An 18425-nucleotide genomic window follows, 5' to 3' on the forward strand; every position below is an offset into this window, starting at 1 on the left:
AAATAATCGAGCCGAAAAAAATTGCTTATCACATGACTGCCCGACCCTACATACGTACGCATTGCAAAGACCTGGGGACGAGTTGCCGGTGATTCGGAGTCTAACACGAGTATTTGCGCAATTTAGTTTATTTACTTGTCGTAGCAATTTTTAAGAACACTGAATTCATATTTCTTTTATTGTTAAAAATGATCTGAACAATTCAATTCGCCCTAAACAAAACGATAGTAAAAAAAGAAAATAAATATTACATATCGTAAATATTCCTCGCTCTATCTCATCTTAAGTTTTCTTCATCATGAAAAGTTATGACAAATTATTTTGACTAACCGTATGATCCGAAATAGTTGAGAAGTTGAATATATTACAGCGAGGGTTCAACCCATAGGATCCTAAGGGGATTACATTTTTTTTTTTAATGTTCCTGCGGCTGACCAAGACTACAACGTTAATTATTTTAAAGTAACAGGGGAGCGAAGGATAAAAAAACTGTCAAAGCGAAACGGATGGAAAAAAAGAAATTGATGATTTTTGCGAATAATTCATGTCCGTGGTGATTGGAACAAGTTTATACAATCGCAAAAAACTGCTCCTTCAAAATTTAAACTGTTAATTCTACTCTGAGCCAACACGACAACTGCACTAAAGAAGAAGAAGAAAATTCTTTATTTAAAGAGGGTAGCACATAAAAGTGAAAATTCACTTATAAACTTGATACAATACAGTAGAACCCTGGAAACTTGAACTCGGATAACTCGAACAACCCCGCTAACTCGAACTAACTTCTATTTCAATTGGACCCACTTTTCAGTCATTTTTACTCGGTTAACTCGAAAACCCCATTAACTCGAGCTGTTTTTTGTTTCCCTTCAGAGTTCGTGTTACCGCGTACCGGGGTTCAACTGTATTTTATTATATAGAATGCAGTGCTTTAGCGAGTGGTAGCAAATCGAGAAAAATGGAATCTACACATGTGTGGATATCAATGATATCCACACATGTGTGGATATCATTTTTGACCAATCATCTCGCAGTTTGCCACGTTTCATAGCTCAATGAGCCAAAGTTTATCGATATTAAGTCGGAACATCTTCGGATCTTCCTCGGCAATCTTCGGTTAGCTTCGGAAATCTTCGGAAATTTTCGGAAAATGTTCGGAAACATTCGTACGACCTTCAGACAACATTTTGAAAATCTTCGGAAATCTTCGGAAAATCCTCGGAAATCTTCGGAAAATCGCCAAAAACATCGTAATTAGTTGGTCTATATAATAAACAGAATATTACATGGTTGCTTGGAGATATGAAATTTATCTTCTCGTGTTCAAAACCGATATTTGAACACTCGAAGATAAATTTCATATCTCCGCGCAGCCATGTAATATCCTCTATATACGTTAACAAAACCAATTTTTAAACCAGAATAAAACCCCAATGCAAATATGGCTGCCGTTAATTCTCGGCTCCTAGAAGAATTATTTGTCAACAAAATTACATTTCTTTAACTTAAAGATCAAGTCAAAGTAAATCAGTGTATGAAGTTTCGAGGCTATAGTTTTATCTAATGGGAAGTTACAGGGACGATTATACGGCCAAAAACATGAAAATGAGGCTAGGCAGGCCATGGTGGTTTTTTCCATACAAATCTCTTAAAATTAAACGAGTCACAAATCTGCAGCCTTTTGAACTAAAGACACTGAAACCTCTCAGTTTAGCATATTATTCCCTATATTTTCAAGTGTCGCCATCAGCATTTTCAGAAACTTGACCAAACAAAAGAAATGAATGACAACCAATTTTGCATAAGGTCAAATAACCAACTGACTAACTGATATGTAATTTTATCAAAAGTAATTCCGTAATAACTAAGTTTAACTTATCAAAAACGCACAATTCAAATTAAAATTATAATTTGAACAAAACTTTTCTTTTTGCCAGAAAATTTTCTGATGTTGTTTTCATAAACAAACAGTATTTTTTACCAAGTTCGTGTAACTTGTCAAGCAGAGTAATCATGCTGGTCGTTTGTCGCCCAATTAGAGGCAAAACCATTCACACTTGACAGGGCTTACGCACGTTTAGCGCTTTAGTTGTATTCGGTTTGAGACATCAGAACCACAGGTTTCAAAGAAACACCCCTTTAAACAGTTTAATATAAAAGCGGTTCAAGGCCCAGAAGCACTCAGATACATAATTTAGGGTCGTAACCAGATATATGGGATCAGGGATCACAGCCTCGGGATCGGGATCAAGTCATAGTATGTCATGGGATCTAGATCAGCCAATCAGATGGGATCAGAGTGGAATCGGGGATCAAATGTTGCCACATTTTGGAGATCAGGAATTAAAATTTAGAGCTAAAATTTGGTAACAGCGATGAAAAAATATACCTGGTTGCGACCCTGGGGTCGTAACCAGGTATATGGGATCAGGGATCACAGCCTTCGGGAGCGGGATCAAGTCATGGTATGTCACGGGATCTGGATCAGCCAATCAGATGAGATCAGAATGGAATCAGTGATCAAATATTGCCACATTTTGGGGATCAGGAATCACAATTTAGAGCTAAAATTTGGTATCAGCGATGAAAAAATATACCTGCATGGTTACGACCCTAGACTCGTGGCTGCCTCGGATACATCATACTCAAGTAGTCTTCCGAGTAACAGTTGAGAAATAGATAACTGTTAAGTTAAAGCAGTGTTCACACGATCTTTCTGCAGGTATTCTCACTGTGCGTTTTTGAACAGACGTCCGTTAGTTACTTGTTTTGCTATTTCAAGCCAAGTGATATTCTTAGTTACAGAATTGTTCCGGTTTTGTCTATCCAGAAATCACTCTTGAAAGTTTAAAAAAAACAAGAGTTCTCAACAATATCATTATAAATGGTCTAAAAATGCAGCAACAAACCTCCTAAGCAAATGAGGTCTATTTCTGAGACGCTAATTCGGATTTAACCAACTGGCCTATATAGGCTTGCTCAAGCAGCTCTAAAGTTACAGCGGCGTCTGAATGCTTTTCTTTTTCTCGGATACTCAAAGCTTTCCTCAAAGATTCCATGGCACCGCTGAACTCACCCATAGACATCTGCGCTTCACCAAGGCAGTGGTAGCTCAGTGCTGTGTTTAAGTGGTCACCAAGAAGTTTTGAACTCACCGCTGACGCCCTTCGAAAGGATCTGACAGCTCTTTTAAAATTACGCATCTTAAAACATATGACTCCAAAATTGTGAAGGCTTGCAGCTGTTTTCACATGTTCTCCTAATACCTTCGATCTTATGTTCCTAGCTTGACGACAAGCATCAAGAGCTTCCTTGTGGTTCCCCATTTCAAGGTTCACTGTACTTAGGAGTTGGAACGCAGAGGCGGTATCTTTATGGTCACCGAGCAATGTTGTCAATATATCGGCAGCGTTCTGAACATCGTTCCTAGCAGCCTGATACTCGCCCATCATAAGATACACATTTCCTGTGTGTTTGAAGCTTTGGGCTGTAAGGGGGTGATCACCTAAATGTTTCTTTGTAAGCTGTAAGCCCTGTCGATGTGCATTAAGAGCTTCACTCAACTCACCCTGCGCAAGATGGTTCTTCCCAAGGCTATGGTAAATAAAAGCGGTATCCGCGTGATCTTCAATCTCCAACGATTTCCTCCGATTCAAAGCACTTTGGAATGCCTTCCCAGCCTCACTGTTTCGATTCATTTTTAAATACACAGCTCCTATATTCAGTAGACATGTTGCTTTGTCTTCGGAATCGACCACGTGCTCTTCCAGTATCTTTAGAGCCTGGTGATATGACTCAAGCGCTCCACTGGTGTCATCCAGAAGCGAATAGCAACAACCAAGCTGGTTGTAATTTGTTGCAATTTTAGCGAGGTTCACGCCACAAATCTTTTCCATTGCCTTTAGATCGCTTCTAATTTCTTCGCAGATGACTTTGAAATCGTTAGTGTGACCAAAAGTACCGCCATTGAGATTTTCTTGCATTTCCAAACAGTGCTTAAGTGAGTCGATAGTCTCTCCGATCATCTTGTTGCCGTGTGTTGCGTCCTTGTTTTCTTGTAAAAGTCGCCTTCTAATGTTTAAAGCTTTCTTTAAACAATAGAAAGCTACCTCATGGTCCTTCAGTTCTTTCAGAGCTAAGCCGCGAAATAAGTAAGCCAGAGCTGTGGATTTGCCAGGCCAGTTTCCTGGTGTATTTTCAAGTTTGTCTGTTATTATTTGAAAGCCTTCCGCTGCTTCCTTGAAACAGCTCAAACTATATAGCACAAAGGAACAAGCCTGTAGTATCGAAACATGGAGCATTCCTTTGCCCGATAATGGCAGAAAAACTTTGTACAGCCCAACAAAATGACGGGTCATTAAAGATAGTTCAGTTTTCGCCTCCTTTCCAAACTCCAGCGCAGTGTAAAGCGCAGTTAATGTTTTAGCCATAACTAGAAAAAAGAAAACATCTTGCTCGACAATACTGGCCAAATCTGTCGGTTCATCAGCTGAAGAGCTGTCTTGTAAGAAAACGCTGCGAACCACAGGACTCAATGATGTAGACTTACACTCGTTGCCGCAGAAAGTTTCAAACTTAGATGCGTTTTCCTTGTCACCTTTCTTTCTGTAACAGACTGCAAGTGCATGACAGGTAAGTACCTTAAGAACTTTTTCGTCGCAATTAATACCATTCAGACGATCTACAGAAGTTCTTAGAGACGATATGCCGCAGTCCAGTTTTCCACATTGCAGCTGGTGAATGCCGAAATAGCATAAACGCTTCGCTAGACAGCTATCAGTAGAATCACGAATACCAGCTATCAAGGACTCGTCCCAACTTGGACGGTTTACGTTTAACCAACTCAAGGAGCCAAACGACTTAGCGGCAAGCAAGTTGCATTCATCGTGACGACGTTGCCTTTTCTTTGCTTCTTGTACTGCGGTACAGTAAACCCTGTCGAATAACTCCTTTTCATCGGATAGTACAGAATAAAAGAATAACTCGGCTCTCGACAATACTTCTGCAACTTTGGGGTAGAGGGCGTCATCCTTTGCTCCATTTACAAGGGACAGCAGGATACTCTCCCGCTGACCAATAAAAACTTGTAATGCATCACTAGAATAACCTGTTAGAAATTTTTCATTAGCCTCACCAAAACTAGTGATCTGATAGTCGTAGAAACGAAGTTGTGCTGCATGAAACGTGGTTTGAATTGTCTGGTTAGCCATTCTTCTTTCGTCAATGAAGGATCGCAAAAGTGAATGAATTGTGAAGGATTCAACATCTTCACTACAATCTATTAAAGATTTTCGTTTCAGCGATCCGATCACTTTCTTAGTTAGTCGGGCTGTCTTCAAATCCAAAACAGCCGTAGCCTCCTCCACTCCGAAGCTGCTAGGAAAAACAGCCAGTGACACAAACGCATCTCTCTCGTGGGAAGTAAGTCTTTCAAATGATTTGTTGATTATGGTCTTCAGTCGAGCATCATCGGAAAAACTTTCATTGTCCAAAACCTCAACAAGAGGTGAAATCTCTAGTTCTTCAAAGAGCTCAGTAAGTGAAACATTTTCTTCCATCATGATGCTACACATCAATCGCATTGCTAAAGGAACTTGTCCACATACCATTGCTATGGATCTGCAGTCATCGGCTGAGACATCTGGCAATTGGGACTTCACTAAGCTGACAGAGGATACTCCATCCAACAAACCAACTCTTTCTTGATGGATGGAAAGCCTATGGCTGAGATAGTCTAGAGATTCACGAGTTGTGAGAAGAAGCTTGATTTGACTGCATTGGTCAAGAATCTCTTTCGTAAATCCGAGCACGTCTTCTTTCACTTTGGAATCTCCAGATTCCAGTAAGTCGTCAGCATTATCCAAAATTAGGACAAACGAATTCTTCAGTTGTTGTAAACTTTGGATGAGCCAATGAGAGGGTGAGACATAAAACGCCTGTTTAGCGTCTGTAAATATACTTAAAAGCTTTGACACTAGATCTTCTTTACTTTTCATTCCGCGAAGGGATGTGAAGTAGACTGGAATCTTCATCTCTTTCAAGTGATGGGCCACTTTAACAGCCACTGACGTCTTTCCAAATCCCGGTGGACCCCAGACATCAACCAGTCGAGTATCTCCTCTTGTTAAATGATTTAAGACTGCTAGGCACTCTTCCTGGCGACCGACAAAGTGCGGTATTTTCTCTGGTATGCAGGAGATGGGAACTGTCGGACCTTAAGTAAAAGCAAATAGGTTAAATGATGCCATATGACCGACAGTTCTCTTCCGACCTAACGATTCTTAAACACTTAGCCTGTGAACACGCTCCCGAGTGGGGTGAAAAAACAAAAACTTTTTTTAAGCGAAGCGAGCCGAGCGGGGCCTGTGGGGGAGAACGGGGCGTGGCGAGGCCACGTTCAGCTCGCTTCGCTCGGCAATCTTGGCTCGCTTCGCTGGCCGATTTATTTCACACCCAGCTCCACTCGGGAGCCTTGATCGCAGGCTATAAACACTTTGATAACGACACATCACACTGACAGCATTCTACACTGGACTGCGACGCTCCCTCACCAACCATCAAATTCGATAGAATCAGAGAGCGAGCATTGTATTTGTGATAGCATAATCCATTGGCTGATTTATGAGACATGGAGCACACATACACAAGACAACTTCTCTCAGACTACAAATTAAAAGGTAAGGGCAAAGTAAGGTCTGCGTTTGAGCCTAGTGGCCCATGATCAGGCTGGAGCTTATCCCGGTTTCAGTAGCATGAAGTAACAAGGAGTATTTTTACTACCCTGTGGATGGGATTTTAGTCCATCCACAGATGATCAAAGCGTACTATAAGAGTTTGTATGGATTTGAAATTGAACATCTTAATAAGCGTTTATATGGATTCGAAAATACATTAAAAATATCTTATCTTTCCTTTGGAAAGCATCAATAAGGCTTGAAACTTTTAAACAATTTTAAATCCATACAAACTCTTATAGTACGCTCAGTTGGTCACCTGCGGTCCATCACAGGGTTACTCTTGGCATTCAACTCAACAACTGGGTGGAGAGATGCACTATGAGAGTAAAGTGTCTTGCCCAAGAACACAACACAGAGCCCCAGCCAGGGCTTGAACCCAGACCGCTCTATCCGGAGTCCAGCACACTAACCATTAGGCCACTGCGCCTCCCACCCACACTACAAGTTAAAGCTTACCTTTTAAGTTTTCCTCTTGCATTGCTCTCTTTATGTCTTCCTTTAATTCCTTCACTACTGACCCGAAATCTTTCATTTGTGTCTTCACATCTGTTACGTCACTTTTCACATCTTTCACGTCTGACCCGACATCTTCCACTTGTGTCTTCACATCTGTTACGTCACTTTTCACATCTTTCACGTCTGACCCGACATCTTCCACTTGTGTCTTCACATCTGTTACGTCACTTTTCACATCTTTCACGTCTGACCCGACATCTTTCACGTCAGACCCGACATCTTCCACTTGTGTCTTCACATCTGTTACGTCACTTTTCACATCTTTCACGTCTGACCCGACATCTTCCACTTGTGTCTTCATATCTGTTACGTCACTTTTCACATCTTTCACGTCAGACCCGACATCTTCTACTTGTGTCTTCACATCTGTTACATCACTTTTCACATCTTTCACGTCAGACCCGACTTCTTCCACTTGTGTCTTTACACCTGTTACGTCACTTTTGACATCTTTCACGTCAGACCCGACATCTTCCACTTGTGAGTCGATGTTAACAAGATGATCGTCGATCTGTTTAAATTTTATGGCAGCATATTTTTCCCTCTTCAACTCGTCCTCCACTTGCTGTAGCCTTGCTGTGGGAAAGTCTTCTTCGCCCAGCTTTCCAATGTCATCAATCCTCGTGGTGTCTTGTCCAAGTGCAGTAAAGGCATCCTTTGACAACACTATGTAATGATCAAAGGTAACCCTGTCGATCTTTTGGGTGCTGCTTTGGTGGCAAAGCGTATTTCGTAGCAAGCGAAGCTGATCCAACGCCAAGGCATACGTCTCAGCTGTGTTGCCAGTGGGGCTGATAACTGAGTGGTGAAATGTCCCGGTTGATAAACCACGTGGTCTCACATACAGCTTGTCCAACGTGCTAACACCTCCAGTCCCGTCTGGCATGGCAAAGGTTTGAGCAAAGAGGGTGGCTTTGAATAAAGCTGTACAGTCCCATTCCTTAAAAGATTTATTCAGAGTTGGTACTTTCTTGACACCACCCTCTTTTGTAAGGAACATGTTTAGAACTGTTACAGAGTCGTCCCATTTTGGGACGCCAGGTGTGGTAGCGACACGGGTGTCCCACATGAAGACAAAGGCTTTACGCAAGACGTCTGGGAACTCATCTATAACAACAGTAGAAAACTTGAAAAAGTTCAGTTGTTCAAGAGAAAATTTCATTGTCAGGCATTCAAATGTCTGCAGGATCCTTCAATGATATTAGTAGCACGTTAAAATCCATGTAGTCGTTTTCAAAATAGTCTAGTGGGACCAAACGTCACACCATCTGCAAAGGAAACAGTGTTTTTCAAAATTTACTACAGTGGCAAACTACAAAGTGATGCTGGAATAGGGTGACCTTTGATATTGGATTTGGCGATCACGTGATTTTGAGTGTAATTTGGAAGGATTGTTGTAAGTAGTATAAGTAGTGTGTTAGAAATATTTCTGTAGTAAAGTTATATTTGTTATTTGCGCTATAAAATAAAATAAATTTAAATGATTAAGGAAAACGATTAAACAAAGAAAATTGTAACCACGATGAATTTATGGAGAGGTCATTAATTATGTAAGTATACCGAAATCATTTAATAAACGCCTACCCTAAGTAAATGCCTCGTATCTAATAAACGCTACCCCTGAGGTGAAAAGTTTGTATTAGGGACCATTAATTATTTATGCCAGGGGGTGGGCTGGCAAGATCCATCATCAAGCAAAACGAAAGTCGTTGACCCCCTTCAAGGAAAAGAAGAAAGGTCATGACCCCTCTACTTGTAATGTGAAAAATAGATAGCCCCACCTGCAAAAAAACACAGAAACACATTTATTCCTGTCAACGATTACAATTTTCCCGTGCAAGTTGCTCGGAGGTGAATAGCAAAGGATATCCCGAGTTTGAGTAGCCAATCAGAGGGTGCCAACAACGCTATCCACTGTTTTAGTTTATACTAAAAATATTTATTTACCAATCACTTGCAATCAATGAGAACAAAAATATATTTATTGTTTTTTAAAAAATTCATCATGGAAAAAGAATGCTTCATCTTAATTACTGCAGAGGACAAAGAATCTTCACAAAAAGGACAGATTGAAAAATGGCAGCAGAGACAACAGAAAAGTTTCGAAAAATACAACTGTGACACTCCTTGTCGCACTGGTGAATTCCAGAAACTAAAAATCCAAGAGCTGTAAAAGTATCTAACTCACTTTTAATTAATCTTCTGTTGAAAGGCAAGGGAGATGATAAAGTCTGACGGGCCATTGCACATGTCTAACAAACAAAAAGAAGCACTCTACACACAGTCCCTAGGCAAGACCCAGAAATGTTATCAGACAATGAATCTAGTGATTCTGGTGAAGATAGCAAAGGAAAACGTTTTTGCGCATTACAGTAGTGCAGAGTACTCAGAGAGCGAAAACTAGGCTGAGGAAAACAATGCAAAGGAAAATCTGGTACTAGCTAAACCATTACCTCGCCGAACTCGATCTGGATGTCATATTGAGACATCATTTTCATGATACCTTGACTATTTTCTGCATTAGCTTTAAACTGTAAAGTATGAACTATCAGAAAGCAACAATCCGAGTGTCCTGTATTTATCATGACCCACCCCCTATTCTAGCCGGCCCACCCCTTGGCATAAATAATGAATGGTCCCTTACACCCCCCCCCCCCCCCGCTAATAAACGCCCCGTGTCTAATAGACGCCCCCTCCAAGGATCGCTTCAAAAACCAAGGTAACGCTCCATAGAGTAAAATCACGCAATTTATTTAGTTTCTAACATCGAAGAGGCCAACGATGAACATGGTTGACCGCGATGTCGATGAAAACATCAATATCCAACTGTCAACAACATCTCCAGGCTTTGCATTAGCGTAGATTAGATTAGACTCCTAGTCACAAACTCTGTTTTCTGTTTACTCCTGGAGCAAACTTCGTGTCTTATTTGTTTTGTTGACGTTGTTTCAGTTAAAGTGCATTAAACGCCTCTCTCTAATAGACGCATCATATTTATTGCCCCCGCAGGGTTTTGGCCCAGAGGCCAAAACCCGAGGAGGCATCCTTGTAATCCGCGCGAATATAGAGTATATATATAGTATATACTGGCAAAAATCTCGATTTCATCAATTTTTGCCCGCAAATAGTCTCGGAAGTTGTAAAATGCCGACAAGCTGAAAGCCCGCAAGTAGGTATCGGGAGTTGTAAAATGCCGACGTACGGTGATTGGTCAATGATGACGCAAGTAAACGACGATTGGGTAATGATGACAGCCCAAGCAGGAGCACGTGCACGGATGACAACAAGCAAACAAACGACGCTTGTAAACGTTGATTGCAGTTGGGCAGAATTTTGAAAAAGATAATTTGAGGTTTTATTCGAGGTTTTTATTCGAAAAACCTCTTGGCAAACCCCCCCCCCCCCTTTCTCCCCCCCCCCCCCAAAACCAAAATCAGTAATGTAGATAGGTACAAGGTACATAGGGGAAATATACCAATAAATTTTCCGGCGAGGTCAAAAGTTTGAAACATTTCGGTGTTAGATTCCCTGAAATGTTATTTAAGGGAATTCTGGTAAAATTTTTGTACTGTTGCAGATGTAGTCTCTACATTTTAAAGGGACACTAATAGTTGGTGGTTTTGAGTTAATGAAGTTTAGTACGAAGCAAAGTAAATAAGGAGTGGATTATTTTAACCGGTGATTTGTTTTTGTTGCCTAGTAACGGGCATGGCCGCGACACCCTCGTTCCCAGGGTCTACTCCGCTTTGAAGATGGCGGCTCTTTCTGGTTCGTAAAGAGGTATAAAGCGTTGGGAATCGCAGGCTATTTTCAAAATCATCGACAAATTATTGGATAGTCGCATTTCGGACATTTATTTGACTGCATTAAAAGAAGAAGAACGAACGGCAGGAGGATTCGAACCCTCCGTCCGCGCGCCCCTGATGGCGATGAAAGGTTTATAGCCTGAATAGGCGGAATGAGGGAGTATTATGTGGAAATCAGTGTTATTTTAATCCGAAAAGAAAAACGATAAAAATGAAAGGCTCAGTATTCGAACCCACAAAAAAAAAGAAAAAAAGAAAAAGAAAAAAAAACCCTAGCCGGATTCGAACCCCCGCCCTCAGTCCAGAAGATCTGATTTCAAGTTCGACGCCTCACACCATTAGGCCACCAGCGCGCGGCCGCGTGACGTCATTTCCGCCAGACACCAAGCTCACAAATATATATATATATATATATATATATGATCGTAAACTCCACACGAGATTTCATCCCGCCTAAGCCCTTTGAGGGATAAAATTATACACCCCGCTACGCTCGGCCTTCGGCCTCGCTTCGCGAGGAATGACTCACCCCTGATGCAGTGCATTATATTTTCCTGACCCACCCTTTTTGACATGTTGAAAAATAGTGGCCTGGGCACCTCTAATTATTCATAGCCCACCCCCTACCCCTCCCCTGTACTTTGTGACCGGTCCCTTAACATTATCGCTTGTTACAACAGAAATTACATTTCCTCTCTGTGTTTGTAAATGTTGAAAAAACTGAATATCTTTTGTGTTTGATATACCTCGTCAACACTTGAAAATGAGTTGTATGTATTTGTTTAAATTAACCGCACTGCCTGGTTCTTGCTCTGCTGTCGTGTCAGTGACCAGACCCATATTCCCACTCGGCCAACTCTTAGGCCGTGCTTCGGAATCACACATATCAATCATTGACCTACTGAAGTTTTTACAAACATTTTACTTGACAGGAGCTGTGCTACTAAATCATTGTCATATCGAACTGTTATTGTTATTGAACTGTCAAATCATGAATGAACAATGAACTCTTAGTCCTAAAGTAGAACACGATGATTGATTCAATTAGGTTGGAATGTTAAGTTGTAATTTCGACATTTAAGATTTTAGTCCTAAGTATATATTCATTAGCGTGTACCCATCAGCTAGGGACGAGAGCAATAAAGCGTCATTGAAACCAATACGAAAGTGGCGACGAGGAAAACCTGGAAACCTTTTCAAGCGTAGAGCAAGCAACTCTCCTCTCAAAACCCTAAGCTTACAAAACAGCAATGAGCGATAACGAAGAAACCCCGCCAACTCCGGGAACACAGCCTTCACAAGCCGCAACTGGAACACAGCCTTCACAAGGCGCAACTTCAAGTACCGCAAGCACGAGTACCAACGCAAATGTTCCTCGCAGCGGCCTACCGCCATTTGCCCCGTTCGATCCACACAGCGACCGAGCAAGCATAGGTCTTCGCTGGCGAAAATGGACAAGGCGCTTCGAAAACCTGCTCATCAGTTTGCGTGAGTTCGATCCTACAGTCCGCAGGGGACTACTCCTCACGTATGTCGGCGAGGCCACAAACGACATCTTTGACACGCTATCCGAAACAGGCACCGACTATGCAACAGCCATTGCCCGCCTCACCGCTCATTTTGACCCAGTCCGAAACAAAGACATGGATATTTACGACTTTCGGCAAATAAAGCAAGAACCAGGAGAATCACTGCAAAACTTCCACCGCCGTCTAAAAGAGAAAGCCATTCTTTGCGAATTTCCCAACCAAGACGCGGAGATCAAAACACAGATTATCCATCATACCTCGGATTCCAGAATTCGTCGAAAAGCTCTTCGCGAATCCATGGATCTTAAAGCTCTTTTGGATTATGGATATTCCTTGGAAAAATCAGACCTCGACTCCAAACGCATCGAAAACAGTCGTGAAAATGAAACAGTAAATTACACCGATCGCCAACAAAGAGACAAGCAGCGCAGGAAACCACGTCAACGCCAAAAACAACAGCGTAAGCCGGACCAGACCCAGATAAAGAAAGAAAACAAACAACAACCTCGGAAATGCATGTATTGCGGAGGACCATTTCCACACGATGGAGGAAGAGATTCATGCCCAGCCAGCAGAATGAAATGCAGTGCATGTTCCAAAACTGGTCACTTTGCCAAATGCTGCCTATCAAATCCAACACAACCTCCAAGACGCCAGAATGTTCGTGAAATCAGCCAAGCGGAGAAACCTGATTATCTCAGCGACACAGATGATGAATTCGTTTATTCAATTAACGCGTCAAGCAAACAACCGGAAACAGTCACACGAATCGCGAATATTCCCGTCAAAGTAATTCTCGATACAGGATCATCTGTTAACCTGCTAAACAACTCGATTTTCAACAAAATCCAGCAGCAAAATCCAGACATCAAGTTGGAAACTTCTCCATACCGTGTTTTCCCATATGGAGCAGACAAGCCGATTGAACTGTTAGGACAATTCACCGCCGAGATTAAATCAGACACCATTACAAAAACCGACAAGTTTCTCGTGACAAAGACAAACAGCACGTGTTTATTGAGCTACAAAACATGTACAGCCTTGGAGTTATTGGATGTCAAAATCAACGCCAACACCCTCGAACACGCAAATCCGGAGATAACGCAAATTCTTTACAAACACAAACAAATGTTCGAAGGAATGGGCAACATCAAGAATATACAAGTAACACTAGACATTGACCCATCCATCAAACCAGTAGCCCAACGACCCTATCGAATCCCTCACAGCATGAAAACAGCGGTAAACAGCAAACTAGAAGAAATGCGAAAACAAGGCATTATTGAGAAGGTCGAAGGATCAACGCCTTGGCTTTCACCGCTTATCGCCATACCCAAGAAAGGTGGAGATGTTCGTCTTGTACTCGACATGCGCGTCCCAAATCAAGCACTCACACGACGCCGAGTACAAATACCAACAGTGGATGAGATTCTGCAGAAAATGGAGGGCGCGACAATTTTCTCTGAAGTCGATTTATCGCAGGGATATTTACAAGTCACGCTGTCTGAAGAGTCACGCTACATTACAGCCTTCCAGACCCCAGATGACGGGCCACATCGCTTCACACGTCTAATCATGGGAGCCTGCCCTTCGGGAGAGTACTTCCACGAAGTCATAAACCAAATTATTAGAGATGTTCCGAACTGTGAGAATATATCCGACAACATATGGCTATGGTCCAAAAACATGGACGAGCACATCAAACAACTAGACCAGCTCCTTGGAACTCTCCAAAACAACGGCATCACGCTGAAACTCCCCAAATGTTCCTTTGGAGTGCGTGAAATCAACGTCTTTGGCCACATTGTTTCTGGTCAAGGAATCCGACCGGACAACAACAAGATTGAAGCAGTAAACAACGCCCCCAGGCCAAAATGTGCATCAGAAGTACGTTCGTTCCTCGGGCTGACAAATTATTGTTCCAGATATGTACCCGATTACAGCACTGTCACGTACCCTCTACGCCAATTGACCAAGACCACAAGTTCCTTTCATTGGGGAAAAGAACAAGACGAAAGCTTCACAAAGCTCAAGCAAGCTCTAGCAAGTCCACAGGTATTGGCACACTACAGCCTCACCGCACCTACTCGACTTGTAGTGGATGCATCACCTTGGGCGTTAGGAGCAGTATTGCTACAGCAGCAAGCAGATTCCACATACCGTCCAATCGCCTATGGCAGCCGCTCACTCACAGAAGTTGAGATGAAATACGCACAACTCGAGAAAGAATCTCTCGCAATTGTATTTGGCTGCGAACACTTCCACCAATATCTGTATGGAAGAAGCTTCGAGTTAGAAACCGACCATCGCCCACTTGAACACATCTTCAAGCCAAAGATCAGTTTTCAAGGCAAATCCAACCCCGCCAGAGTAGAAAGATGGGTTCTGCGACTTCAAGAGTATGATTTCAAGGTAGTCTACCGTCCAGGAAAAGACAACCTGGCTGACCCATTGTCCCGCTTACCCACAAAGTTACCACGGAGCAACACGGAAGCATGCGCCGATAGATATGTTCACTATCTAGCCGAGCAGCTAACACCACGAGCCATGACAGTTGAAGAAATCCAGCAAGCATCCATGGAAGATGAAGAACTGACGCAGATCAGAGACAACCTTCAGAAGAACGAGCCTCACAAACTCCCTTCACAATACAAACACATATCAGAAGAACTCTGCATCACCGACCAGAATATTCTTCTTCGGGGAACCCGCATTGTACTTCCAAGCAAACTCAGGCAAAAAGCAATCACCTTGGCTCATGAAGATCATGCAGGCATGACAAAATGTAAACAACGCATCCGTTCAAAACTGTGGTGGCCCCAGATGGACCTTCAAATCGAACAGCACGTCAAGTCATGTCACCCTTGTCAAGTTACCAGCCGGCCTGAACGACCAGAACCAGTTTGTCCGACTGAGCTTCCTGAAAAGCCCTGGACACACCTGGCTATTGATGTGTGTGGACCATTTCCCACAGGAGAATTGGTAGTAGTCCTCACTGATTATTACTCAAGATGGCCAGAGGTGAAAATCCTAAAGTCAGTAACATCCGCCAACATCTTAGCCTGGCTCGATGAAGTGTTTGCCACACATGGTTATCCATATCAAATCAAGTCCGACAACGCTTCATACTTCACCTCACACGAGTTCCGCTCTACACTGAAGACATGGGGTGTAGAACTGAAAACCGTAACCGAATATTGGCCACAAGCCAATGGCCAAGTCGAACGTTTCAACCAAGGCCTCCTGAAGCACATCTTAACCGCAAATGCTTCTAACAAAGATTGGAGGAAAACACTGCCAACCATGTTACGAAATTACAGGTCAACACCTCACCAGACAACTAAAGCAACACCAGCACAACTCCTCATGCACCGCGAGCTGCGAACCAAACTACCAAGGATAGGTCAGGACCAAGAGGATGACAGCAAGGTCAGAGAAACAGACCACAATGCTAAACAACGTGCAAAAGAGTATGCTGATTCCAAAAGAAGAGCAATGACCAGAGATCTCAAACCTGGAGATCTAGTACTACTACAACAGAAACACAAAAATAAGTATACTAGCACCTACAACCCAGAGCCCTTGAAGATAATCCAAGTCAACGGATGTCAAATCGTAATGCGAGATGTTAAGGGGAACACTTATCGTCGCAACTCCTCTCACGTTAAGCGATACCGAGAAGATCCAAACCTATCATCAGCACCACAGCCTGATGAAGAAGAGTTTGAAACAACGCGTGGAACACCAAACACAGGGAACCCAGTCAATGCAGACACCCCACCGGTTGCGAGGCCAGTTCCAGACAATCCACCTCCTGAACCACCCAACATCCCCGTGCGAACATCAGGACGAGACAGAAGACCCCCAAGCTACTTGGAAGACTACATCCGAAAGTAATATGTATGATATACCTTTATGATATTCGCATACTGATGATCACTTTATTATATAATCCGAACGACTATACTAAAGAAAGGGAGGATTGTCATATCGAACTGTTATTGTTATTGAACTGTCAAATCATGAATGAACAATGAACTCTTAGTCCTAAAGTAGAACACGATGATTGGTTCAATTAGTTTGCAATGTTAAGTTGTAATTTCGACATTTAAGATTTTAGTCCTAAGTATATATTCATTAGCGTGTACCCATCAGCTAGGGACGAGAGCAATAAAGCGTCATTGAAACCAATACGAAAATCATTCACCTATTTCATATTTCTGCGCTCTATTTTATAGCGTGAAATGTACATTTTTGTGGCATTCACGTGTTTGAATCAGGGCGAGTAAAGAATATTCACATTGTAAAACCGTAATTGTTTTGACATCTTCAAGCTATGTTTGTAAATACAAACCTTACGTCATTCACGAAACTATCTCTGGGTCACGCAATCAATAAATCTCTTACCAATGGAAACTTTACGAACATATTTTGGTCTTTATTTAGCTTGTTTAGAGTTAACTATACAATTTCTAATAATCTTGAACTGTTGAAACGACGCCAGTCTTTGATTTATCAGAAATCTGAACGGCAACAACGTAAGCCTCGGATTATGTGACTCGCGTGAAAATTTATATTGAACAATATTATTGCGGTGCTATGAAATCGCGTAACGTTTTTTATTGTGTTTAAATGAGCACAATTGCGGTAATTTTTTCGGAAGCGCGTTTAAAACGTTCAAGAAGTTCTTGTTTTATTGCGATTTACTTTGCTCTTCGTGATTGATGGTTCCATTACGTTCTGGAAACTTCGAGCGTGAGAGGGATTTCCCCGAATGAAAGTGAAAGCGGAAGAGAAACTCGACATATTGACGGGAAATTACTGTGAGAAATCTGTGAGTTTCAGGAACACAAGCCCTGCAAAATAAAGTTGCTTGAACTTCCTTTAGTGTTTTTTAAAAATCGCAGAATGGGTAATAGTACTACAATTGACTTTCACACTGAAACATATGTAAACATTTGATATTTGGGAAATATTATTGAGCAGTCGGATGCAAAGCGAAGAACAGGCGATTCGTAAAGATTCCGGAGTGCCTGGTTTAAAAAGCCGTTCTGTATTGAATGTATTTATTTTCTCATGTTTAATATGATAACTCTTGTTCATCAAAGAATAAGCGAACAAAATAAACAGAACAACGGAAATTATTCAGCGAAACCTAAATAGGTACAGTACTGCCCCGGAGTAAATTTAGTCTATTTCAACACGTACGTTCTGGCTCATCTAGCGTCTTTAATAATGTTGTATAATTGTAAATGAATAAGCTTTAATTAGGAAGCAGCATTCCAAAGAAAAGAGATAAAAAAAAATAGACTTATCGTGCTTTACTTACCAATGCATTTTGGAGCTTCCTCCCTTCAGCAAATTGTGTGTGATCGTGATCGTCGCGTGACTAGAATCCTCTGACGAAGTCATCCCCAGACCCCGGCGGGCGAAGAAGGAAATTCTGTTCTCTTTTTTAAGGTCTTATTTACATGGAAAGAGTATGATCCTAGCACTAGGATCATCCTCTTTCCATGTAAAATGGAATGATCCTAGCGCTGGGTTCATCCTATCTGAGATGAGGGATGATCCTAGCGTTAGGGCTAAATGCCGACCCTTCATATGTAAACGGAAAGCTGAAAACAAATGGCGCTCGGATGATCCTAGCACTAGGATCATTCCATTTTATATGAAAGGAGGATGATGCTAGTGCTAGGATCATCATCTTTCCTAGTAAAAATGAGCCCTGGCCACTGACAAATACTCACATCCCCAGGTAAATATCCTTATGGCACGAACAGTGCAAGAGTAAATTTCCGCGCGAGTTTGCTGTAATGGGCGCGCGAGGGAGGAGGAAA

The 18425-nt window shown here is 42.0% G+C and overlaps 1 protein-coding gene across 2 annotated transcripts; it reads right to left on the reverse strand.

Annotated features, from left to right (window-relative positions):
- Positions 1–1812: 1812 nt before the first annotated feature.
- Positions 1813–17955, reverse strand: LOC144651641 (uncharacterized). Of its 2 annotated transcripts, none has more exons than XM_078511586.1 (3): positions 17918–17955; positions 7194–8521; positions 1813–6205 (listed from the first exon to the last, which is right to left on the reverse strand). In XM_078511586.1, the coding sequence occupies exons 2-3, from the start codon at positions 8413–8415 to the stop codon at positions 2928–2930; spliced, it is 4500 nt and encodes a 1499-aa protein (XP_078367712.1). In that variant the 5' UTR covers positions 8416–8521; positions 17918–17955; the 3' UTR covers positions 1813–2927. The 2 variants fall into 2 exon arrangements, with proteins under 2 accessions (XP_078367712.1, XP_078367711.1); XM_078511585.1 differs by having other exon boundaries at positions 1813–6214.
- Between the last annotated feature and the right edge of the window lie 470 nt (positions 17956–18425).

Source organism: Oculina patagonica, chromosome 4 (genome assembly GCF_052425735.1).
Source record: "Oculina patagonica isolate OP01 chromosome 4, crgOcupat, whole genome shotgun sequence".
Lineage (NCBI taxonomy): Eukaryota > Metazoa > Cnidaria > Anthozoa > Scleractinia > Oculinidae > Oculina > Oculina patagonica.